The sequence below is a fragment of the Hemiscyllium ocellatum genome, chromosome 21 (genome assembly GCF_020745735.1).
Source record: "Hemiscyllium ocellatum isolate sHemOce1 chromosome 21, sHemOce1.pat.X.cur, whole genome shotgun sequence".
Classification (NCBI taxonomy): domain Eukaryota; kingdom Metazoa; phylum Chordata; class Chondrichthyes; order Orectolobiformes; family Hemiscylliidae; genus Hemiscyllium; species Hemiscyllium ocellatum.
This window is the reverse complement of record NC_083421.1, coordinates 46,313,763-46,340,797: the sequence shown is the minus strand read 5'-3', so window position 1 is coordinate 46,340,797 and position 27,035 is coordinate 46,313,763. Positions and strand designations below refer to the sequence as shown.

Sequence of the window (27,035 nt, the reverse complement as noted above, 5' to 3'; positions counted from 1 at the left end):
AGAAATTCCTCTCCATCTAAACCCTTAACACAATGGCAGTCCCAGTCTATGTTTGGAAAGTTAAAATCCCCTACCATAACCACCCTATTATTCTGACAGATAGCTGAGATCTCCTTACAAGTTTGTTTCTCAATTTCCCTCTAACTATGTACAATTCCAATAAGGTGATCATCCCTTTCTTATTTCTCAGTTCCACCCAAATAACTTCCCTGGATGTATTTCTGGGAATATCCTCCCTAAGCACAGCTGTAATGCTATCCCTTATCAAAAACGCCACTCCCCCGCCTCTCTTGCCTCCCTTTCTATCCTTCCTGTAGCACGTGTATCCTGGAACATTAAGCGGCCAGTCTTGCCCATCCTTGAGCCATGTTTCTGTAATTGCTATGAATTCCCAGTCCCATGTTCCTCACCATGCCCTGAGTTCATCTGCCTTCCCTGTTAGGCCCCTTGCATTGAAATAAATACGGTTTACTTAGTCCTACTTATCCCTGCCTGCCCTGACTGTTTGACTCACTTCTGTTTTCAACTGTACCAGTCTCAGATTGATCTTTTTTCTCACTGTCTCCCTGAGGTTCTCTCTCTCTCTCTCTCTCTCTCTCCCCCCCCCCCCCCCCCCCCCCACTCGCAAATCTCCCTGCCAGGATATTAGTCCCCTTCCACTTTAGGTATAATCTGTCCTCCTTGTACAGGTCACTTCAACCCCAAAAGAGATTCCAATGGTCCAACAATATGATTCCTTCTCTCATACACCAGCTCCTCATCTGCTGTATCCTCTTACTACTGCCCTTACTAGCTCATAACACTGGGCGTAATCCAGATATTACTACTCTCGGGACCTCCTTTTTAAATTTCTGCCTAACTCTCTGTAATCACCCTTCAGAATCTCAACCTTTTTCCTTCCTATGTCATTGGTTCCAATGTGGACAATGACCCCTTGTTGGCTCCTCTCCCCGTGAGAACATTCTGCACCCTCTCTGAGACATCCTTCATCCTGGCACCAGAAAACAACTCACCATTCTGATTTTTCACTGCTGGTCACAGAAACGTCTGTCTGTACCTCAGACTAGCCTGTCCCCGAACACAATTGATCTCTTGGAACCCGACATACCAGTCATTGCATTAGAGCCAGTCTCAATACCAAATCCTTGGCTGTTTGTGCTACGTTCCCCTGAGAATCCATCACTCCCTACATTTTCCGAAACAGCATACTTGTTTGAAATGGGTATAGCCACAGAAGGCTCCTGCACTAGCTGCCTATCCCTTTCACCTTTCCTGGGGTTAACCCATCTATGTGTCTGTATCTGAGACTTCCCCTCCCCTTCATATCGTGTTGCTGTTGCAAGTTCCTCATTGCTTCTAACTGTCTCTCCAACCGATCCATTTGATCTGATAAGATTTGCAACCAACAGCATAGATTGCAGATATAATCCTAAGTAACCCTTAAACTCCCACATCTGTCAAAAAAGCGCATATCACTCTACGAAAGGCCATTTTTGCTCCTTCACAATGTACAGATCCAGAAAATAACACCGTCTTATTCCTCTGCAAAACACTGCCCCAATTAAGTAAATAGTTATGGCTTATTAATCAAGAGACATATCTCAAAAAGCATATAATCAAGAAATAGCCAATAGGTGCAGGAGTAGGCCATTCAGCCCTTCGAGCCTGCACCGCCATTCAATATGATCATGGCTGATCATTCCTAATTAGTATCCTCTTCCTGCCTTATCACCATAACCCTTGATTCCACTATCTTTGAGAGCTCTATCCAACTCTTTCTTAAATGAATCCAGAGACTGGGCCTCCACTGCCCTCTGGGGCAGAGCATTCCACACAGCCACCACTCCCTGGATAAAGAAGTTTCTCCTCATCTCTGTCCTAAATGGTCTAACCCATATTTTTAAGCTGTGTCCTCTGGTTCAGCACTCACCCGTCAGCGGAAACATGTTTCCTGCTGCCAGAGTGTCCAATCCTTTAATAATCTTATGTCTCAATCAGATCCCCTCTCAGTCTTCTAAACTCAAGGGTATACAAGCCCAGTCGCTTCAGTCTTTCAGTGTAAGGTAATCCCGCCATTCCAGGAATTGACCTTGTGAACCTACGCTGCACTCCCTCAATAGCCAGAATGTCTTTCCTCAAATTTGGAGACCAGAACTGCACACAGTACTCCAGGTGTGGTCTCACCAGGGCCCTGTACAGCTGCAGAAGCACCTCTTTGTTTCTATATTCAATCCCTCTTGTTATGAAGGCTAGCATGCTATTAGCCGCCTTCACTACCTACTGTACCTGCATGCTTGCCTTCATTGACTGGTGTACAAGAACACCCAGATCTCTCTGTACTGCCCCTTTACCTAAATTGATTCCATTTAGGTAGTAATCTGCCTTCCTGTTCTAGCCATCAAAGTGGATAACCATACATTTATCCACATTAAACTGCATCTGCCATACATCTGACCACTCACCTAACTTGTCCAGGTCACCCTGTAACCTCCTAACATCCTTATCACATTTCACCCTGCAACCCAGCTTTGTATCATTAGCAAATTTGCTAATGTTATTGCTGATACCATCTTCTATGTCATTAACATATATTGTAAAAAGCTGTGGTCCCAGCACAGATCCCTGTGGTACCCCACTGGTCACTGCCTGCCATTCCGAAATGGAGCCGTTTATCACTATCCTTTGTTTCCTATCAGCCAACCAATTTTCAATCCAATCTCGTACTTTGCCCCCAATACCATGCGCCCTAATTTTACTCACTAACCTCCTGTGTGGGACTTTATCAAAAGCTTTCTGAAAGTGCAGGTACACTACATCTACTGGATGTCCCTCATCCATCTTTAGAGTTACATCCTCAAAAAATTCAAGAAGATTAGTCAAGCATGATTTGCCCTTCATAAATCCATGCTGACTCTCTCCTATCCTGTTACTACAATCCAGATGTGCCGTAATTTCATCCTTTATAATAGACTCCAGCATCTTTCCCACCACTGAGGTCAGACTAACTGGTCTATAATTTCCGGCTTTCTCTCTCCTCCTTTCTTAAAAAGTGGTATAACATTAGCCACCCTCCAATCCTCAGGAACCGGCCCCGAATCTGTCGAACTCTGGAAAATAATGACCAACGCATCCACGATTTCCCGAGCCACCTCCTTCAGTATCCTGGGATGTAGACCATTAGGCCCCGGAGACCTATCAACCTTCAGCCTTAACAGTCTCTCCAACACCAAATCCTGGCAAATATAGATTCCCTTCAGTTCAGGTCCTTCAGCCACTGTTACCTCAGGGAGATTGCTTGTGTCTTCCCCAGTGAACACAGATCTGAAGTACCCAATTAATTCTTCTGCTATTTCTTTGTTCCCCATAATATATTCCCCTGTTTCTGTCTTCAAGGGCCCAATTTTAGTCCTAACCATTTTTTTGCCTTGCACATACTTAAAAAAGCTTTTACTATCCTCCTTTATATTATTGGCCAGTTTACCTTCATACCTCATTTTTCCTCTGCGTATTTCCTTCTTAGTAATCCTCTGTTGCTCTTTAAAAGCTTCCCAGTCAGTTTTCCCACTTATCTTTGCTATGTTATACTTTTTCTCTTTTAACTTTATATGTTTCTTAACTTCCCTCGTCAGCCACGGCCGCCCATGCCTCCTCCTGGGATCTTTATTCCTTTTAGGAATGAACTGATCCTGCAACTTCTGCATTATACACAGAAATATGCGCCATTGTTCCTCCACAATCATCCCTGCTAAGGTATTGCACCACTGAACTTTGGCCAGCTCCTCCCTCATAGCTCCATAGTTCCCTTTATTCAACAGAAGTTACTGCCACTTCCGACTGTACCCTCTCCCTCTCAAATTACAGATTGAAGCTTAATGTATTACGGTCACTACTTCCCAATGGCTCCTTCACTTCGAGGTCTCTGACCAATTCTAGTTTGTGACACAATACCAGATCCAGAATTGCCTTCTCCCTGGTCGGCTGCAGCACCAGCTGCTCTAAGAATTCATCTCTGAGGCACTCCACAAAGTCTTTTTCTTGAGGTCCAATACCATCCTGATTCTCCCAGTCTGCCTGCATGTTAAAATCCCCCATAACAACTGTAGTAACATCTTTGCGACAGGCCAATTTCAGCTCCTGATTCATCTTACATCCGACATTCAGACTACTGTTTGGGGGCCTGTAGATGACTCCCAAGAGGGTCTTTTTACCCTTAGTATTTCGCAGCTCTATCCATCCACTGACTGTACATCTCCTAACTCTAGGTCCCCCCGCGCAAGGGACTGAATATCCTCCCTTACCAACAAGGCCACACCACCCCCTCTGCCCGTCAGTCTGTCCTTACGATAGCACGTGTAGCCTGGAATATTCATTTCCCAGGCCCTGTCCACTTGAAGCCACGTCTCAGTTATCCGCACAATATCGTATTTGCCAATTTCCAAAAGAGCCTCAAGCTCATCCATCTTATTTCTAAAGCTTTGTGCATTCATATATAGTATTTTTAATTTGTTACTGCTCTCACCCTTCCCATCAACCCCTATTTCACTCAACCTTACAGCATGATCCCTTTCCGAGTTTTCTGCCTCGTTGATGCAGTTGTCTTTCTTGACTTCTCTTGCTCTAACTTTCCCTTCAATTTTCTTTTTAAATATCCAATTTGTACCCTCTTCCCGCTACTTAGTTTAAATGTAGTGGTGTTGCAGTAGAAAACCTTCCTGCCAGAAAGCTGGTCCCTAACCTATTAAGGTGCAATCCGTCTCTATTGTAGAATTCATGCTTACCATAAAATATACCCCAGTGATCCAAGAACTTAAATCCTTGCTTCCTGCACCAGTTCCCCAACCACACGTTCAAGTCCATTATCTCCCTGTTTCTGGCCACACCAGCCCGAGGAACTGGAAGCAAACCGGAGATAACCACCTTGGACGTCCTGCTTTTCAGCCTTCTTCCTAGTTCTCCGAAGTCTCGCTGTAGTATGTTCCTCCTCTTCTTCCCGACATCATTTGTGCTGACATGTACCACCACCTCTGGCTCTTCACCCTTGTCCTTGAGGATTTCCCGCACTCTGTCCGCGATGTCTTTCACCCTGGCACCAGGAAGGCAACACACCATCCTTAAATCCCGTCAATTCCTCTCACGATGGAGTCCCCTATTACCACGGCTCTGTGCGATGTCCGACTCTTCTGCTCTGCCTCTGCACCAACTTTTGATTGACAGACCTGGCCGCCTTGCGAGCTGGCAGTGTCATCAGTCTCTACTGTTTCCAAAAGCTTCAACTTGTTCCTGACAGGTACTTCTCCCGGGGTCTCTTGCACCTGTCTTCTCTCTGCCTTCCTCATCGTCTGCTCTCTTCTGGCATGATTGGTGTAATAACCTCGCTGAAGGTCTTGTCCAGAAAGATCTCGTTCTCTCGGATGAGCCTAAGGTCCTCGAGGTCTTTCATCAGCGCTGCAATATGCTTAGTCAATAGCTGAATGTGCACACACTTTCCACATATATACGAGCCAGACACCAGACTCGTTGACTTCCCACATCAAGCACGTAGTGCACTGAACCAGCTGGGCAGTCATGTCTTCACCCTCTTCAACTGTGGCGTAATCACTTCACTCAACCTCCTTGTCAAAGACTCCTGAGCTGAAGCCTCACTCTTCGATCCAAACTTCCTTAGACCCTCTTTTTGTGGCAAGTCTGTGGACTCTTAATTTAGGTTAGAGGAGGAGAGAGGGAGGGAGACCCTACTTTGTAGGACCTGGGGTTTAGAACACGCCCACTTTAAATCAATCACTTATCTTCCCGACCGGCTTTGCGCTCCGCCTGAACTTCCACCCAGCTCCCGCCGCTCTCTGCTGAGAAAAGAACCCACTCTACTCACTACTGCAGTCTTTCTGTACGTCCCACTTTAAAAAAAACACTTATCTGCTTCTGTGCTGTGAACTTTGCCAAACAGTTCCTCCAAGATTAGTTGTGAATTTCACTGTTTGTTAATTTTCCCAGATGCACTCCGATGTCCAGCAATACACGAATTCAAACAGCAAAGGCGGTAACTGTGCAGGTCTCTCTCTCTCTCTCTCTCTCTCTCTCTGTTCTCTCCACCCCCCCCCCCCCGTCTCCTGCACTGTCCTCACCATGTGCTTCCTTTGTCTGCTCTTCTCCCTTTTAAACTGCTGTTGTTTTGACTTTTTTTTTCCAAAGTTCCAAAACAATGCAACAACATATAAAACAGTAATTGCTGTTCCTGGAATTTGAGGAAATCCTCTCCAATACCTCAAAAAAAAAGGCGCAGCTATTACAGCCAGAAAGTTTTCCCGCCCTCCATCTTGGATTACCCAGAATCCTCAGTGTTGGGATTTAATTACTTCAGCAAAACTTAGTAAAATAAGGTGTTTCAACTGAGCACAACTGAACTTAATCTACAATTTTTGCCGACAGACACTATCAGTGATGGCATTACAAACATTCTCAAGCTCTCCTCTATTTTAGAAAAAAGCTATCACGCAAGAATTTAATAGAAGATGTTTTACTTATTTGAGCACACTACAAGAACAGCACTCACCATCTTCTTCCTCTTGACAATATTGATAGATACTGACAATTTTCTGCATCTCGTAAACATTAATTTGTTCCCTGAAATTTAATCGCAGAAGTAAGATATTATAGATTTTGACCTCTTTTGTTCAGTCCTTATAACACTTGATTTGAAACTGCGCTGTGACATTGCCCATAATTCTGACTTGCAAATTTTGAAGATATATTTGGCAAATGAACAAATCCAGGCAAACATATATTAAATAAGTTATGAATGTAATATTTGCAGAGTATTATCAATAATGTCTATTGATATTGGCAACATATTAATACTTCGGAAAATTGTACTGAACATGAATACTAGTTACTGTCTTATTTTGAATAGAATTTGTGTTCTAACTGGTCCAGATGAGTAATCAGGAATTTTACATATGTATTTACAAGCTTGTGAGGGTAGTGAATTATATTTCAGTGGCAAAACCTAATGATGGTGTCCTGCAAAATGCTGTTGAAACATGAAATACATTACATGGCTGTTAGATCAATAATTTCCAAAGCAATAACTTTTTAAAAGGAAATTAAACACTTGAAGATGAGAAGCATTAAAGGAAAAAGGGTATCAGCAGTCAAGAATCAGAGCATACATTTTCAGCGATTTGTGAAGGAATTAAAGTCAACATGAGATGAAACATTTTTATTCGTGCATGTTTACAATTTGAAATACACATCCTGAAAGTGTAGTGAAAACATTCAGTCATGATGATAAAAGTAGTTTTGGATGTGCACCTGAAGGGGAAAAACAGTTGCATAAATATGAGGAAAGGAATATGGAATTACCTAAATTGATTTTACATAGAGTCAGCATGGATCCGATAGGCTGAATTGGTTCTTTCTGTGCCATAACCGTTCTATGCTTCTATACATTAAAATAGCTTATTCCAATATTGATAAAACTAGGCCTAAGTGTTGTTATTCCTCTGACGTCTAGTCTTATTTTTTTTAGTGCCAAGTGGTTGAGCTTTTAACCACAGTGATACTCTTGTATTCCAGCCACCATTCAAAAGCAGAAACCATTTTGCCAAGCTCACGTTATTTTTTGCCAATTGCTGCCAGGATGCTTTGAGGAGAATTTCTTGCCTCTGTGTCTGGAAGCTATCAGAACAGAGAGCTTGAAAAGGTCATCCCTTATCACTAAAGATAAATGACATAAGGGGAGTGGAGCTGTTAGGTGAAACAAATGGTTCAACTTGTTTAGTACTGATGGGACTGACCTGTGAAAACAGCTTTCAGGGGTTAATGCACCTTTCAGTCTGCTTACAAATGTGACTTTTCAGTCATATTTTAATTCCCTGTCTGTTTTATATAAGGTACAGTGTGCCAAATGGTAAATATAAACATATCTGAATCTTGTCCAATGGTTTTGATATTCACAATGAAGTTAATGCATAGGCAAAGCAGTGTCTTTTCAAACAGTTTCTGTGTTTACAAATATTGTACTTTAGAAAAGTAATTTTGTCACCAGAGCTAGAATTAATAATTCATTGATCATTTCAAGTTTCAGTCATTTCAGTAAATTTTTCTGTTAGTATATTAGTTATCAAATCCTTATCTAAATTTTAAGATTGTTAACATTTATATTTGTTCCTAAACATCGCATGAATTATAATGACTGCCAAAGTGCCCTGCATAGAAAAAATTTATGGTAGCGTCAGTTCTTTTTCAGCATCGTACCCCAACTTCTTTTTGCATGCATTTTACATAGTATACATGTGAAGATGATTTACCAGGTAGTTTCCAGGCTGTTGCAAAGTCACAAGTGCAAAGCTTACAGGAAATATTGATGACAAAGTATTAGTTTGTTACATATTCAATCTTTTCTACATGCTCAAAACCGAAGGTTTGAAGAAAATTTGGTTCAAGATTGAATAATTTGATGGAATGAAAATTCTATAATTTACAAATCTGTTCCCCTGCCTTGAGCAATGACAATGTCTGGCCATTGGCGAATCATGATCCTGAGTATTGAAACTTGATCTTCCCCTCAAACTTATCACATTCTGAAACTGAGCACAGATAATATCATAGAATCCCTACAGTGTGGAAACATGCCATTTGGCCCAGCAAGTCCACACCAACCCTCCGAAGAGTAACCCACCCAGATCCTTTCCCCTAACCTATTACTTGAAATTTCCTCTGACTAATTCACCTAACCTACACATTCCTGAACATTCTGAGCAATTTAGGAGAAAGTAAGGACTGCAGATGATCGAGATCAGAGTCGAAACGTGTGCTGCTGGAAAAGCACAGCAGGTCAGATAGCACCCAAGGAGCAGGAGAGTTGACGTTTCGAGCATGAGCTCTTCATCGGGAATGACCTGATGGTAGCAGTGCTAACCACTTAGCCACCATGCCGCCCAGGTAAATTAAGTGATTTGGATTAAGAGCTTAATTATTTGTGGTGAGCTTCATTAAGGATGCCATCAAGAACTTTTCCATGAAAGATAATCAGCAGTATCTTCTCGCTTTAAGAAATATATTGGAACAATATCACTATTCCTTCACTGCTGCTGGCTCAAAATCCTGTAACTAACTTTTTGTTGCAGTATCATGATGATCCTACACCTCAAGAACTGTGGTGTTTCAAGATGGACAGTGAATTATGGCCTAGCCAGCAAGGCCTACATTCCATGAATAAATGAAAAGAACTTTTTTTCCCCCAACTTATTTACAACAATATTACTCCCTGTAACTTTAGATACCGTTCTATGCCATTCCATGCGAAAGTTCTAACACTCGGATGCTTTTTTTCCCAATATAATTGTCTATTCCTAGTTTGATCCCTATAGATTAAGGTGAGCAAGAATAATGTGATATCGTTTCTTCCTCTTTAACTACTCTTCCATGAACAGAAAGCTCATGAACAGTCGCTTCTGTTCAACAGTTCTTCAGGTAAAAATACAAAAATATGCATGTTCCCACTTTTTAATTGTTACAGGGCCATATGTTTTGTACCACACTGTCAGAAGCTTATTGTTTGCCCTTTCTTCCCTGTTTGGTACGATCATTCTCAGAATTGATTACTTTCAATCACTTTGAAAAACAAAATGAAACCTTATTTTAAACATCTCAGCTAACACCGTCATCTATAATTGTCAATTCCTGGTATACATTGCTGTTACCACAAAAAAAATTGAATGAGAAAGAATTCAGGCCAGTAAACCTGCTTCATCAATGCATTATTGATTTTCTGCAATGGAGGTCCTTCCCCACTCCCCAAACCTTTTTGGGAGGTGGAGTAAGGTTCTGTCACAAGTTGAAATTCAAGCATTTTTTTTGGTATTGCTAAAGCCCTCAAGGTTTGTACTTGGGTCGCATGACATTTATGTAACAGTGATAATTTAAAGGTTTTTTTGCCAGGTTATTTAACAAAACTGAGAAAATCTAATCAAGTTCAAACCTGTTGATTACAAAGTATGCTTAAGGTAGCCTATATATTTCAAAATATGGCAAATTCTGGGATGAAACCTACTCCAAGACTTCTGGATTCTCCTTGATTGAATACAAAGGCAGTCCTGCATTGTCAGAGATGTGGCCATTCAAATAGGCTGAGGCCCTCATTTGTTCACATGCCATACTTGAGAATTATTCTATGAATTTGGCAGGTGTTTTGGCAAAAACAGATGACTCTGTCATTTCTGTCTTTGCTCTTTGTTGGATCCTGTGTGCAAGTTAGCTGCTATTTAGCACTTTTGTCTTGCTGAAACCATATTTCAATAACTCCTGAGCCATTTTCTCATGCTTAGGATGTTCAGGTATACAATATGACCATAAATATATTCAAATAAAAGACAGATATATAAAAGGTGTCCATTGCGATGCTTAAAATAAGGTTCCATTTTGTTTTTCAAAGTGATTGAAAGTAATCAATTCTGAAAAAGATCTTGCCAAACAGGGAAGGAAGGGCAAGCAGTAAACATTTGATTTGATTTATTATTGTCATACGTACCTAAGTACAGTGACCTGTTTTGCATGCAGTACAGGCAGATCATACCACACAAAATATATTAGGGGAATAGAACAAAGAATACAAAAAAGGTGCATAAAAGCAAGATCAGTATTAGATTTGAAATTTAAAATCTGTTTTAATATGTTTCGGGTGGAAGCTGGAGAAATGTAGCACTCTGACTTTATCCATAAATTTGCAGTAAGTGAGGTGCCCATCCTTGATGGAAATACATATCTAAGAATGAGACGGAAACTAAAGAGTAGTCCATGGTAAGTCTAATGGTTGGATGAAACTCATTGATATCACTGTATAGTTGTTTCAGTGACTCTTTGCCATAGGTCCAGAGGAAGAAAATGTTGTCAATATATCTAGCGTATAGTGTTGGTTGGAGGTCCTGTGCAGAAAAGAAGTCTTGATCGAACATGTGCATGAAAATATTGGCATATTGAGATGCAAATTTGGTCCCTATGGCTGTTGTGTGTGTCTGGATGAAAAACTGGTTGTCAAAGGTGAAAATGTTGTGGTCAAGGATGAAGCGGGTGAGTTGTAGATTGGAGTTTGGAGATTGGCAGTTGTTGATATTGAGTATTGAGGCTGTTGCCCTGATGTCGTCGTTGTGGGGGATGCTGTTGTAGAGTGCTGACAATTCCATTGTGACAAGGAATGTTCCCAGTTCTACTGGTCTGTTGGTGCTGAGTTTCTGTCAGAAATCTGTAGTGTTGTGACAGAAGCTGAGGGTCCCCTGTGCAATGGGTTTCAAGGTGCCTTTGACATAGCCAGCGAGGTTCTCACATAGGGTCCCATTGCCTGATACGATGGGATGTCCTAGTGTGCTGGCTTTGTGTTTTTTTGGAAGGCATATTAAAACAGCCATCCCTACGAAAAAGTCCTCTGCATACAAAGAATCTGCTCAAAGAAGATGAGGAGGAACGTGAAAGTGCTCAAGGATATCCTCGTAAGAACACGGTACGATGCTCAACTCATCGACCACCAGTTCTGACGTGCCACAGCGAGAAACTAATGACCTCTTCAGGAGACAGACATAGGCTGCAACAGATAGGATACTCTTCGTTGTCCAGTATTTCCTGGGAGCCGAACGACTATGCTGTGTTCTTCGCAGCCTTCAACACATTATCGATGAGGATGAGCACCTCGCCAAGACTTCTCACCTTTAAATCAAACACCAAACCTCAAACAGATCATTATGCACAGCAAACTGTCCAGTCTTCAGAACAACAACACCATATAACCCTGTCGTGGCAGCTGCTGCAAGACGTCCCAAAGTATCAACATGGGTAACGCCATTACACGTGGGACATCACCTACCATGTACACGGTGGTGAGTACTCATGTGACTCGGACAACATGGTCTGTCTCATATGCTGTAGGCAAGGATGCCCTGAGGCAAGGTACATTGGCGAGACCAAGCAGACGCTATGATAAAGGATGAATGGACACCGCACACTTCCCAGTTGGGGAACACTTCAGCGGTCTAGGACATTCAACCTTGGACATTCGGGTGACTGTTCTCCAAGGCAGACTTCAAGACCAGCATCAACGCAGAATGGCTGAGCAGAGGCTGATAACAGATACCCATGGGAGTGGCATCAACTGGGACTTTGGGTTCATGTCACACTAAAGACGATCCCACTGCATGATGACTTTCACTCACTCACACTCCATACTTGCACACCCATGCAGACCTCATACACAAGCTCTCTCTCTCATGCGCACACAGACATCCCTGCATTTTCACCCACACTTGCACCCTTTCACAGACACATACTCCATCTCTCCCTGTCTGTCCCTCTCTCTCTCTCTCTCTGTCCCTCTCTCTGTCCACCTCTGTGTGTGTGTCTCTCTCTCTGTGTCTCTCTCTCTCTCTCTGTCTTTGTCTCTCTCTCTCTCTCTCTCACTCTCTGTCTCTCTCTCTCACACACATGCGCGCGCGCACACACACACACGCACACACACACACACACACACACACACACACACACACACACACACACACACCCCCCAAGCTTGCAGGCATTCAATCATGTGTGCTCACACCCACACGTGCACACACTCTGTCACTCCGACACAGGCGCACATGTAAGTCTGTGGAATGAATTTGTTTTTGCAGAATTGCATTTTAGTTTGCTCAAAAACTGCATGAATCCGTGTAAAACTATGCAGAGGGCTTGTCAGTCTGACTAAACATTGGGACATAGATTTCACACCTATTGTTAGAAAAGCTGAACTATCGTGAGAATGTAATTTAGAAGAAGCTCTGAGATTTACATATTAAAAAACAGAAACCAGCATATCCCTTTATAAAAGATGAAAGTTTTAATATAAAATTGTTTAATGTAGCACTTCTCAGTGACATTGGACTCCTTTGGCTATAAATCCTGAGTAAATGATCTCATCTTCCACAACTATCTGATGAAATAGCAGCACTCCGAAAGCTAGTGCTTTCAAATAAACCTGTTGGACTATAACCTGGTGTTGTGTGATTTTTAACTTAATTTTTAAGGTAATACTTAAATTCCTTTTAACAATGTCTGCCATTTTTAGTTTTTAGCTTGTGTTCTAAAGTCCAAGGATTCTAATTTAATTTTCCCTACCCCATCACCCCTTCCTAAGGATACTTTCACCATTAAAACTGCAGTACCTTAAACTTCAGTCCTTTAGAAAGGCCTGACTTCCTAGAGAATAAAGAATGGGGAAGGCAGAAAGAAACCTTGGACGATACATAATGGGTAACCTGCAAATGCTTTGCTGAGAATAAGGAACAGTTTTAATCAGGCAAACTTCTCGAAGAGGCAGCTATGTTTAGTGCAAAAGAAAGTTTTTTTTTCCCACAAAAATAAATATTATTCATGATTTTGAAACCATTAAAATTATTTTGACATTTTAAAAATGTGCTGTTCGTAGACTGTACAGACATGCTAACACTAAAGAAAACTTTGAAGAAAGTACATAAAGCATATATTCTTACTGACCAAGTGACTACTTGTGCTAGCTACAGAAGCAATATAATTTTGTTCCATTTGAGCTGAATTTTTAAGGATTTTGTAAATTTATTAAGAGCACATTCAGCTTTTGAACACAGGAAGAAGAATTTTCTATCACTGGCATATATTTTTGCAAAAAACATAAATAGCCAAAGGAATTAAAAAGCAAGCTTTTTAACTCAAACAAATAATTCAGCAGTGTTTAAAATGAAGGACAATTCAAGAAGTATTAGTAGAATCAACGTTGCTATGCTTTTTTGTTTCTTTATTTCAACTACCACACCGCCCCCCCCCCCACCCCTTAAACTTCCCTCATCCCTTATCCCTCAAGTCTTTCCAAAAAAAATCAAAGCTGAAATAGCTAACAACTAGTAGAGTGGTGGAGTAGCCTTTGCTGAAAAGATTGATGCAATGGGGAATGACCTTGGCTTGGAGCAGGAGCTGGTGATGTATGTACGAGCATCTCACTGCTAAATGGACCCAGATTTGTAGCACTAATATACATGGAAGCCCAGAACCAAACTCAGGATGGCAATAAATCAACAGCCACTTTAGGTGTCATTTCTGGTTTATATTCTGGTATTGTTCTATCAGTTTAATTCATGTCACTATCATCTGTTCATCTGGAACAGTTTTATATAATTTTCCAGTGGAGTTACCTGACAAATCCCATCAAATTAACAAGGTACATTAACAGTATTGACTGCTTCTGTGATTCCTGAAGTTTCTGAACCGTAGTCTAAATTTTGAATATATTTTTCTAATTTGGGGAATTTTACTACTGTAAATAGTATGTTACTGCTCTGACGGTATTTTTTTAAATCGCACAAAAAATGCTCAAGCAAATTTTTTTTAAAAATTGCAAGATTTATTTTGTAACCTATTTCTTGGAAAGTGGACAAAAGGTGAAAGTAGTGTTTGAAGTGATCTAGGTAATTAACTATACAATTATTTCATTTATTGAGATAAAGATTGAATTCTTAAACTATTAATGATCAGACTACAGCTTAATTTCTACATCTTGTTACTTAATGTTATCTTTCTGCCTTGATGAGAATTACAGCTGTCATAAAAAAAATGAATCCGTTGTCTTTTCTCCAAATAGCAATTGATTAAAGACAAACTTTCAGTATTAAGGTGTCACCTCATTTTACATTCATATGAATAGATCAGGCTATTCTGAGGAAGTTGTGGGGAAGCAATACATAATCTTGTGTTTCTTGTTTATTTAATGTGTAGTTCTGTGAAGTAAGAGTGGAAATAAGTTGAATTATTTTATGAAAATGCGATGCAAGTCTAAAATATAATCACCATGTTGTTGTGGTTCTGTTTGCCGAGCTGGGAATTTGTGTTGCAGACGTTTCGTCCCCTGTCTAAGTGACATCCTCAGTGCTTGGGAGCCTCCTGTGAAGCGCTTCTGTGATCTTTCCTCCGGCATTTATAGTGGTTTGAATCTGCCGCTTCCAGTTGTCAGTTCCTGCTGTCCGTTGCAGTGGTTGGTATATTGGGTCCAGGTCGATGTGCTTATTGATTGAATCTGTGGATGAGTGCCACGCCTCTAGGAATTTCCTAGCTGTTCTCTGTTTTCCTATAATAGTAGTGTTGTTCCAATCGAATTCATGTTGCTTGTCATCTGCGTGTGTGGCTACTAAGGATAGCTGGTCGTGTCGTTTCGTGGCTAATTGGTGTTCATGTCGTGTACAAAATCCCATGCAAGGACTGCACAAAACACTAAGTAGGACAAACAGGAAGACCGCTAACAATCCACATCCATGAACACCAACTAGCCATGAAACAACACGACCACTATCCTTAGTAGCCACACACGCAGATGACAAGCAACATGAATTCGACTGGGACAACACTACTATTATAGGACAATCCAAACAGAGAACAGCCAGGGAATTCCTAGAGGCATGGCACTCATCCACAGATTCAATCAATAAGCACATCGACCTGGACCCTATATACCAACCACGCCAATGGACAGCTGGAATTGACAACTGGAAGCGGCAGATTCAAACCACTACAAATGCCAGAGGAAAGATCACAGAAGCGCTTCACAGGAGGCTCCCAAGCACTGAGGATGTCACCTAGACAGGGGACGAAACGTCTGCAACACAAATTCCCAGCTCAGCGAACAGAACCACAACAACGAGCACCCGAGCTACAAATCTTCTCTCAGACTTGGAATAAAATCACCATCTCCAACACTTTGTTTTTATATTTGAATGCAAGTTCATTACTATATTAAAATCTCCACTTCCCAATACTTGGCATGATAAGAATTGCTATGCATGCAAAGTTGCCATCATTGATTAAAACAAGATGCTGTGTTTAATGGTGGTCAGGCAAGCATCAGTCAAATCTATGCAGAAACTATTTGCCATCTGTCTCTAACAGCTTTTGAGTTTATTTGTATTCCGTAAGAAGAATAATGTCTCTTACTTATGGAATAAGACTTTCCTTTTGCATGTTAAATCAGTGTCATAGATTCTCATCATTTTGTTTTATAAATATCTAAGTGGTTGTTCATATTACATTTAAAATACATATATTTGTTACTTATGTGAGCACAAAAATAGCTTTAATGCACGTATTCATTGAAGTGGATTAATAGCCATGTTAAAACAGCAGAATAGTATTCACTTTAAAATCTGCAGAGGTAGCCAGCTTCCTGTCATCTTGAAAATTTCTGGAAAGAAATGAAATATTTATTCTTTTGTTATTTTTTCCTCCGATATATCAATTTATAATGAATCACTTTGGAGTGTAAGTTTTGATTTCTGTGACTTACGTAGAATATATAATTTTAAATATCAGCTCAATTCCGTTGGTAACAAGTACTTTCGTCTGTGTCAGATGATTATGGGTAGAGAGCGCTTCACTTAAGATTTGGGCACTTTGACGTGGTCTGTTACATAAGTACGATGCCGAAGCAGAGTGGCATTGCAGCAGATACATTCTTGCAAATTAAATATTAAATCTCAACTCCATCTGTCTGCTTTGGTAGACCCCTGTGCCACTATTAAATGAAGAGCACAAAGTTACCTTTCTGTCCTGACCAATATCCCTCCTTTATTCAAAAAGCACCAGGAAAAATATGTAATTGATTCATTGGCTTTTTGAGACGACTTACCATCCAATTTTCGGCTGCCATGTTTACATTTAAGAACCGTGACTGCACTTGGAATCTGATGAGGTTTTTATATAAATATTAAGTTCATTCATCCTTCAAATGTTATTCAAACATTTCAATAGTTTTACTGCCTATTATTATATGAAAATGCTATACATCTGACCACAAGAACAAAAGTACTATCGATCCCATTGAAAGTCTGAAACTAATTTCATGTTAAAATTGACTGAAGTATTATAAAGCATTTTACTGTTGCCTCTCTTGCTAATGATTTATGTTGCTGTTGCTGTTGTTTTGTGACTTATATTCTCACTTCAAATTTATATCAATTTTCGTCTGACCCCAATATTCAAACTGCCATGCTTTTATGTTGAGTATTTTCCAGATCTCGAAACTATTTTGTCTCTGTTGCTATTCGTATGTTAAGAAAAATAGTTGTGTGCTGAATGAGAAAGTCAGAAACTAAATGCAACTTAGTTTGAAAGTTTTAAATAGCTTGAAATTGAAAATGATAGCAAATTCCATTTGAAAAATATTTATATTTAAGTTTGGGATAAGTAAATTCAGGTTTCATATTGCTGCTGAGATGAGGAATGGTTAGCCGTGCATTTCTTCACAAGAAGGATGTTTAGTCAAAAAAAAATTGTAGTTTGCACAGAATAAATCTGACACAGCATTAACAGGTTTGTTTCAATGTGAGAAGTGAAATTGATTTGATAACTAATGCCCTTACAATGTGGTGGACTTTTTGCCTCCACTGAAATATTTTCAAGTTTTATTTGTATGATACTTCAGTAACAGGCTATAGGAGTTTGAGTATAATGCATGCAAGATTCTCCTGTGCATTCATGTAATATTTTCACATGAACATTGTCCCCTCAGTTGAGTGATGGAAAATCTGCTACTTCAATTAGGACATAGTTATGTTGTGACATTTTTTCTATTTCCACACCATGGCACTTTTTGTTTGCTGTCAGTTCATCCTCATTCTCGTCAATCATCATGCACTATCAAAACTCCTAGCTAGCAAGATTCCTGCTAAGTCTGATTTGACATTTCATGAGTAACCGAAAAAAGTACATGTCGATGTATGTGTATATATATGATATGCAAGTCATGTATTTCATTGGATAAAAGCAAATTACTGCGGACGCTGGAATCTGAAACCAAAAGAGAAAATGCTGGAAAATCTCAGCAGGTCTGGCAGCATCTGTAAGGAGAGAAAAGAGCCGACATTTCGAGTCTAACTGACCCTTTGTCAATGCTCACTGACCCTGTGTTCTCAGCTTTGACAAAGGGTCAGTTAGACTCAAAACATCAGCTCTTTTCTCTCCTTAGAGATGCTGCCAGACCTGCTGAGATTTTCCAGCATTTTCTATTTTGGTTTCATGTATTTCAGTACCATTTGTCTCAGGATCTGGATGACACATTTCAAAGTTTGCATTTTCTTGCTACTTTTAATATGCTTCTCTGTATTTATATAATGTGTTAAGGGGTAATGGCTTTTGTGTTTCATGAATATTATAATTACAGTACTATCATGAAACCACAATTGAATGAGAATTTGATGAAATATTACTTTTAAATTGCACAGAATGGAGGGATGCTATGACTGATGTTTGTTTGCATAGCTATCCCATATTAATTTGAGATCTTATTCCTGTTCAGCTGAATATAACAATTTAAGTGGTGTCAAAATGTAGAATGCTGTACCACTGTGCTGTTTTGAAAAGTACAGAATCCAGTTCAGATATTCTAATCATTTTTATTTATTTGGTGTTGCAGAAATCTGCTTCTACATTCAGCACTCACTTGATACACTGCAAAAAAAAAAGCTGAATTTTGGAAGGCTTAACAGAGCACTTTATGTGTTCACTCCATTAAGATTTATAAAGTGTGTCAAATAGTTGATATAAAATCACTGACACAGCCCACTGGTTTATATCCCCACTGATTCACAGGTATCTCGGGAGAAAAGGTGGAGATAGACCCTGTTACTAATCAGAAGGCCAGCACCAAGTTCTGGATTAAACAGAAACCCATTTCAATTGATTCTGATCTTCTCTGCGCTTGTGACCTTGTGGAAGAGAAGAGTCCAAGTATGTAGTATTACATTTATTTGCTGTATCTTTGTGCTGTTGGGTGAGTGAGTGCATGCACTCAAATAGGAAAAATTAGAGCTCTATATTGTCCACAGGTTTAGTATTAGATAAGACAGTGGTGCCAATGATGAATTTTTTTTATCCTTTAGAATGTTGGCTGCATATCTGTATTATTTTACTGAAATCAGTTTCTACATTTTTAACCATCTAAATATTAAACAATATTTTGTCTCACGCTACGCATTTATACCCTGTTAATCCATCAGAATTTACTGGTGATAAACCCAGTCAAATTTGTTAAGTTGAGAATTTAATATAATCTGCCACTACCAATCAGGTATTGGAGTTCTCGATCAGTCACACTAATTATTGTAGTGAGAAGTCTCTGTTCCTTTTCTACTTTATCAGAGCCAGAACTATTTTAATCTCTACATAGATATTTAACTTCATGTGTATTGTTTTTGGAGATTTTTGTTTAATATGCCTGAAGATAAGATAAAAATGTAAGATTTTGGGTTTCTCATTCATATTCTCATTTTGATTTTTTTTGTTGTTGATCAGATGCAACATTTAAATTTATTTCAAGAAGTTCTTCATTTTTTGTATGAATGTTAAGTAGTGTTTATTGATTTTTAAATTTGACATATTAAGATTTTTATTTTCTACGATACAGATTACAGCATTGAACTCTAAAATGGCAAAGCAAAAAAGTTACTTTCTTGTGGGAACTATGATTTAACATGATAAAACACTAATTATTTTTATGAATTTGTGACCTTTTTGATTTCTGTAAGAATTTGTACTTGCTGTCAGAGAGGTTATATCCTCTGCTACATATGGCTTATAAGATAGTCACTTTCAAAAGATGAGTCAATATATAAAATGAGAAGTATTCCTAAATGGTATAAACATTCGGGGGTTGGAAAATGTTCACTGAGAAATTTAAAAACAAAACATGCATTTGTTTAATTCAAGCCTCAAAATATCTCAAGCATTTTGGAAACAGTGAATTGTTTGAAGTGACGTACCTGTTATAAGCCATACGGTGTAGTTCTTAATTTTACTTGTAGCAATATCTCAAACGATAATTTTAATGGTTCGATAATCTGTGTTTGGTATGTTTGTTGGGGTTCAGTTAAGGGTGATAATTAACCAGGGCACTAAAATAAATACCTGCTTCTGTTGTCATAAGAAGCATGAGTTTAAGGAGAGAAATTCAAAGCATAGGGGCTGGATGAGTGGAAGGGCACTTTGGTTCTTAAAATCCATCTCTTAAAAGAAGCTTTCAATCACTACCATGAAAATTTCCATCTTTGCCTTACTTATTTTTAAAAATTAAACCTGTGAAGTTTCTTAGGACATTTTTACAATTGGAGGAACTAAAGAAATGCAAGTTGATGTTTAATGATTTAACCTGAAGGTCACCTCATCTGAAGTGGTGAGTTGAGAAGGTGGGACCTTCACGCTGACCTCTGTTGTACAGGAATAGAACCTGTACTTCTGCATCACAAACCAGCCATCTAGCCAATAGAGCTAACAGACTCGCATAAGTCTTAATCTTCTTTTGAAGAACATTTTAGTTACATCCCTCCATAGTTTAATGTTCTCATTGATCCCCTTCCTATATTGAAATAAAGGGACTTTATTATTTGTTTCATTTCACAGCTTTATTTTATATTTGCCTTTCAGAATTGCTGACCAATTAACTAGTAATGAACAAGCACAGATAACTTTGGAGAAACTCAGCAGGTTAGGCAGCAACTATGGAGAGAGAAACAGAGTTAGAACATAGAACATTACAGCATAGTACAGGCCCTTGGGCCCTCGATGTTGTACCGACCAGTGGAACCAATGTGAAGCCCATCCAACCTATACTAATCCATTCTCATCCATATGTATCCAATGACCATTTAAATGCCCTTAAAGTTGGTGAGTCTACTAATGTTGCAGGCAGTGCATTGTACGTAAACATTTAAACATCTAATGTTAAATGAAGTTAACATTTCAACTCTCGCATAACTTTTTTTTCAGAACTGAAAGGAGTTGGAAAATGTTTTTTCATATGCCTTTGACACAGGGAGAGGAGGGTCAAAGAGGCAGATGATGTAGAGACCCCCCACCCCACCTAACACCACCACCACCACCACCACCACTACTCCACCCCAAAAGTTAATGCAAGAGCCAGTAAAACACATTCTGTATTACACCATTTGGAATGCTAATGCTAGTATGCTAATATGTATGTCAAACCTTGATACTGGATGAAAGATTGCTTTGTTTCAGACTATTAAATGTAACAAAGACATTTCAGTTTCTTCTTTTGTGAGGCAGCACTGTACTGTTAAATCCCACTTGTCATTAATTGCATGCAGTACATCATGTGACCTTGATCTCTTTAAGAGTTATCATTCCATTGCTGCAGAGGGGCTTAACAGAATGTTAACCTGATAATGGGGACTGGGCCTTCCTAGGAGTGCCCCATCATATAGTTTTCTATTGAGCGGTTCTGCTCGACTAGCTAAAGAAGGTGGCAAGAAGATTAATGATAGTAGGCTAATACAGGAGGGTGTACCTTTCCAAGACTTCCACCGCAGAGATATTAGAGCTGAACCAGAGCTTGGCTTTTTCCTTAACCTGTGACCTTTAACCCTCCCTCACCGTTGAGATCTGTCACTGCAGCCGACGTTTTGATTGATGTTCCTACAAGAGTCGGTCTTTTTCATTGAATTTCACATCTGCACGAAAATAGCTTTTCTTGCAGAATTCATGCTGGCTGTTAGTGATAGCAAAATTGATGGCAGAAATGCTTTTATGTAGTTTTCATTTAAAACCAAAGGTATTTGACACATGCTAATGTAGTATTGTGCCCTCCAGTGCTCCTTTCTTATATTTACTTCATTCTGTGTAATTAATGCCTAGAATCTCACTGTAATATGAATTGCACTGAAAACAAACTTTAAAAGAATGTAATTTTAATTTGCTTATTGACTTTCTGGTAATACTGTGACTTGCTACATATGAGCAGTGAATTCAGAAAATTAGCAGAACGCTTTCAGCTACCTCAATAAAATTACTGAGAAAATGTTTTAAAGAAATAATTTTGTATCATCATTGCTAACATACTGGTATAGGTTTGACAGAGAACAGCAATTGCCAACTTGTTGTAAGTCCAGTTTTTTAATACATTAGGAATTTTTTGGATACTTTATCAGTTGTCAGATGAGATAATTTATACTTGAAATCTGGTGCCAACTTGTCGATTGTGGTAAGATGTAAAAGCCACGTGCACATTTTTCTATTGATGCATTTCCTGTCATGGTGCTACTTAATCTATGTTGGATAGAGTACTGGAGAAGAACGGCAGCAACTGGTGATAATATATAAGAAAAACATCTTGCCACACCACCTTGAACTGTTCAATATATTATTTCTTACTCGTTGGAACTATTTACAACAGTAAGGAGCATATTATTTTCCTCCTTGTATTATAATTTGAAATTATTTAACCTTCTTGTTATAGAACAAGAGTTTGAGGATTTTTTAAAAAAAAACAATAATTTTGCCTCGTACTGTCCATGTCCCTTATTTCCAAAATCCCTACAATTTGATTTGGCAATATGAGTCAACATTGGCATTATTTTAATTCTTTGCTACATCAGTGTCAATCTGTGTGTGTGCAGGTTCTAATTTATAAGATTGTTTCTACTGTTGCAGGGGTAAGGAGTTCAGTTCAGTTTATTACTCTGACCGGTCATGATGTTCTACTGAGTATTTCTTTGCACGTACTGGCCATTAAAGAAACATACAGATTATAAAAACTTAAAATATTGTTGGTACTTGGGTGCTTTTCATTGGCATGTTTACTTAGTCATTAAAGTGGACAAGAAATAAGTAATTTATAATTATGATCTGTAGCATAAATAGTTGAGTGAAGTAGGCAAGGTTTTGTTGGGAAGTCTGAACTCTGATAGTTCTTGTGCACCTTTAAATGGCTGTGAGGGTAGTAGAGCTCTAGAAACAAGTCACCTCTATTTTCAACTATAAGGATTTTAAAGAAGAAGGAAATCAAATAAGTGAATATCCGTTTTAGAAAAATTATCTTCTGTACTCATTTTCCTTTCTCTTTATTTTCTATTATTCAAAAACATTCTTGTAATCATTAAAATGATGTTCTGTAAAGAAAAGTCATTCTTCATAAGATTTAACTGTTTCAATCCTGAGCGAAATAAGCGTATCAAAAATATCAGAATTCTGTCTAATTTCTTAAACCCGTTACAGATGTTGCAAGTAGAGGAAGCTTATTTTGTCTTCTAATGAGTAGGTACATTTTTCCTTTCCTTCAAAATGTGCTAATAAAGAGTTTGATGGGTTTAATACTTAATTCATTCAAAACCTAATTGAGTTTATAGTAAGCACCAGTAATACCCAGATTGGAAGTACAGGAAATACTCATGATGCACATCGCATTATTCTCATAACAAATACTATTTCATAGCTCCATAAAGAAGGGTCTTGGCTATCCTGTCAAAGCTGGTCCACCGGGGTCTTTTTAGTTTAATTACACTATCCAATTAAAACTCCTTGCAACATTTTGATTTTCCTCTCCTTGGGCTTGAGTGGAGATGACATTTACAAGCCTTGGCTTTCAAGTAGACAATAGTTTGATTGATGAGCTGCAGAAGGAATGAAGGAGGCGATTGCCATGTGGAAGCGCTGCTTAGTGCACTTTGATTTATTTATCATCTGTTCCTAAAACAAGACTGGTGAGGTAGTGGTGGCAGTGGGGTGTACTGTGATTTACAAGGTGAGCTGCAATGCATTCCAAAATGATTTAGTTGGTAACGGGGAAAAAGGAAAAGGATGTGGTAGTCTGTAGCAAATAATTTAATCCTTATACAGCTAGTCACTGCGGTCCCTGCCATTTAACCAATGTATTAATAAGAAGTTTTTGTGTCAGTTTGTCACGGGGAAGAATTGCAGTTAATTATAATATTTAAACTTCGGTGCCATCCAACTAGTAGTGACTGATTTAGGATACAGTGTTATTTAAAAATGCAATGTGTTATGATTTAAGCAATCTTTTCCACTTTCCGGTCCATCTCTATTTTATGATCACTTATTTAGATATTTCAACATTGTTGAAGTTCATATCTTGTCACATCAGATATGTTTGGTAGGTCAAATGTGTTACTATCGACAAAATAGTGGAATTTGAACTGTCGTATATTGCCTTGTTATTCAGTTCAACTTTCTTCCTCCCTAATATATTGAAAAAATATTGTTGATCAAGCAAAACACTGTTGAAGCTAACTGCTTTTCTTTCGGAAGAGGTATCAAAATATTTCTTAGCGGAGGGATATTGTAGTTCTGAAGAGAATTCTGATACTTAATACCCCTATTTCCCTGCCCTATTTTAAATTATCACTATTTCCCATGACAAAGCGAAATGTATATTATCTCACTGTTGTTCTTAAAAATAGAATATAGTGAATTTGCTGTTTCAATTTATGCTATTTCCGTTGGTTCATTTTATATTATGATATGCTCTATTATTCCAATATTTTAAGATATTTTGTAGTTGACTTCGCCTGCTTTGTCTTTTGTATTCAAATGTTGCAGCATTTTAACAAACTTGATCTTCCATAGCTATCTGTACTTTCCTAACACACTTTCTTTTTAATCCAGTTTCTGAATGAATGCATCCCAAAGACCATTCATTTTTCATCTACCTCATACCTCCAATGGAGAAGGTGAGGTCTGCAGATGCTGGAGATCAGAACTGAAAATGTGTTGCTGGAAAAGCGCAGCAGGTCAGGCAGAATCCAAGGAACAGGAAATTCGATGTTTCGGGCATAAGCCTTGGGGGAATTGGGGGAGGGGCAATGGAGATGCGATAGGTGGAAGGAGGTCAAGGTGAGGGTGATAGGCCAGAGTGGGGTGGGGGCGGAGAGGTCAGGAAGAAGATTGCAGGTTAGGAAGGCGGTGCTGAGTTCGAGGGATTTGACTGAGACAAGGTGGAGGGAGAGGAAATGAGGAAACTGGAGAAATCTGAGTTCATCCCTTGTGGTTGGAGGGTTCCCAGGCGGAAGATGAGGTGCTCTTCCTCCAACCGTCGTGTTGTTATGGTCTGGCGATGGAGGAGTCCAAGGATCTGCCTGTCCTTGGTGGAGTGGGAGGGGGAGTTAAAGTGTTGAGCCACGGGGTGGTTGGGTTGGTTGGTCCGGGTGTCCCACCTCTGGGACACCCGAACCAACCAACCCAACCACCCTGTGGCTCAACACTTTAACTCCCCCTCCCACTCCACCAAGGACAGGCAGATCCTTGGACTCCTCCATCGCCAGACCATAACAACACGACGGTTGGAGGAAGAGCACCTCATCTTCCGTCTGGGAACCCTCCAACCACAAGGGATGAACTCAGATTTCTCCAGTTTCCTCATTTCCTCTCCCTCCACCTTGTCTCAGTCGAATCCCTCGAACTCAGCACCGCCTTCCTAACCTGCAATCTTCTTCCTGACCTCTCCGCCCCCACCCCACTCCGGCCTATCGCATCTCCATCGCCCCTCCCCCAAGTCCCTCCTCCCTACCTTTTATCTTAGCCTGCTGGACACACTTTCCTCATTCCTGAAGAAGGGCTTATGCCCGAAACATCGAATTTCCTGTTCCTTGGATGCTGCCTGACCTGCTACGCCTTTCCAGCAACACATTTTCAGTTCATACCTCCAATGGTCATTACTTCTGTAGCTTGTCATTCATCAAAAGATCGCTGTTTCAATTTCCTGAAATTGAGCCTTTCCCCCCTAGTTCTTCACAAGGAAGCTACCAAACGTATACAAAAATACATCGACATGTTGCTATAGATGCTGGAAATCTGAAATCCTGGAAAGAGTCACCAAATTTGGTTGTCTTTGTGAAGAGAGAAAGAGAGTTAACGATTTGAGTCAATTAATACTCTTCACTGAGAAAAACTCCTACTTGCCTCAAAGTATTAACTTCTTTCTCACCTTACAGATACTGCCAGACATACTGAGTATTTCCAACACTTCTATTTCCATCAAGCTTTTAAGTAAAAACAATCAGACTGCATTTTGGAGGGATGCAGTTACAAAACATATTTTCTTTCTTTACCTATGGAACAGAATTAAAAACTAATGTTGTTCTTCCATTTTAATATAATTGTAATGAATTATATATATGCATACGTTCTAAAGTGCACACCATCAAAAATGTGAAATAGTACTAAATATTTGGAAAGAACATATGTATGGAAATATTAGACTTATTGATCTTATGACAACACTAGTTTGTTTGAGTTTTTGCATTGTTTTATTTTGAGGAAGAAAGAATGACAAATTTAATTATTATTGATTTATTTTACAATTCAGCTGCCATTGAAGATAGATCGTATCAGAGCATATTAAAAGAATAAAAACACAGTTGTGTATAACTGTGGCAAGCACGAACGCTATACACAGTACCTTTAAATATGTAGTCTTATTCTTCATATTAAGTCACTAATCTCAGTGCTGTTCAAGCAAATATATGCCAACGAATTACAGCATTTCATGGCAAAATAGGCACTTATTAAAAAGTACTGTTAAGCTTTGCAGATTCTTTGAAAAATATTTTGTGTGTATTTCCTGTGAAAACTTTCCACACAAGGTCACACTAGTTCCCTTGACACACACATTAGCAAATTCACTGCCTTGTGAACACAGAATCATTCATGCGAAGAAAAACCTAAATTTAATCCCTGGTCACTATTAACTTGGCTAATCTGACCTTGGTTAACAGTAGAGGTGCTTCAATTTGGCCTTCTGGGCTGGGAGAGGAGGAAGAGAATTGGTCAATTCCATTCATGACTATAACCTTAACTCTATGTATTTGTACACTTGCAGGAAATAGACACAAGTATCCTAAGCACTCCACATTGTTGTATTGACAGCCAACATGCACTATTTAGCCTCTCATATGAAGGCAATATATTAGTGAGCAGCTGTTCACGCAGCTCATTTCTATATATGAAAGATTGAGAGAAATTATGCATGTGATTTTTGTTTTTAAATTTTGCCACCAGTATAACAAAAGTCAGAACAAACAGAAGTGCCTCATTAAACCAGATGTTGTACCACTAACATCTGAAATAAGAAGGTATTATTTTTCTTTTTAAAAATCTGTAAACCAACCAGTGGTGAGCTTTGAATTAGTTGTAATAACTTTTTAAATAGGGTTTTCTGTAGAATCGTCCTTACTCGGTTTAACAAA

The 27,035-nt window shown here is 39.2% G+C and overlaps 1 protein-coding gene across 4 annotated transcripts in view; it reads left to right on the top strand.

The window, feature by feature from the left end:
- Positions 1-27,035, top strand: part of mapkap1 (MAPK associated protein 1) — a 332,586-nt gene that overhangs the window by 276,807 nt on the left and 28,744 nt on the right. For all 4 annotated transcript variants that reach the window (XM_060841424.1, XM_060841422.1, XM_060841423.1 and 1 more), the window contains one exon: positions 18,631-18,768. In XM_060841424.1, coding sequence (XP_060697407.1) covers positions 18,631-18,768 — 138 coding nt within the window. The remainder of the gene's footprint in view (positions 1-18,630; positions 18,769-27,035) is intronic.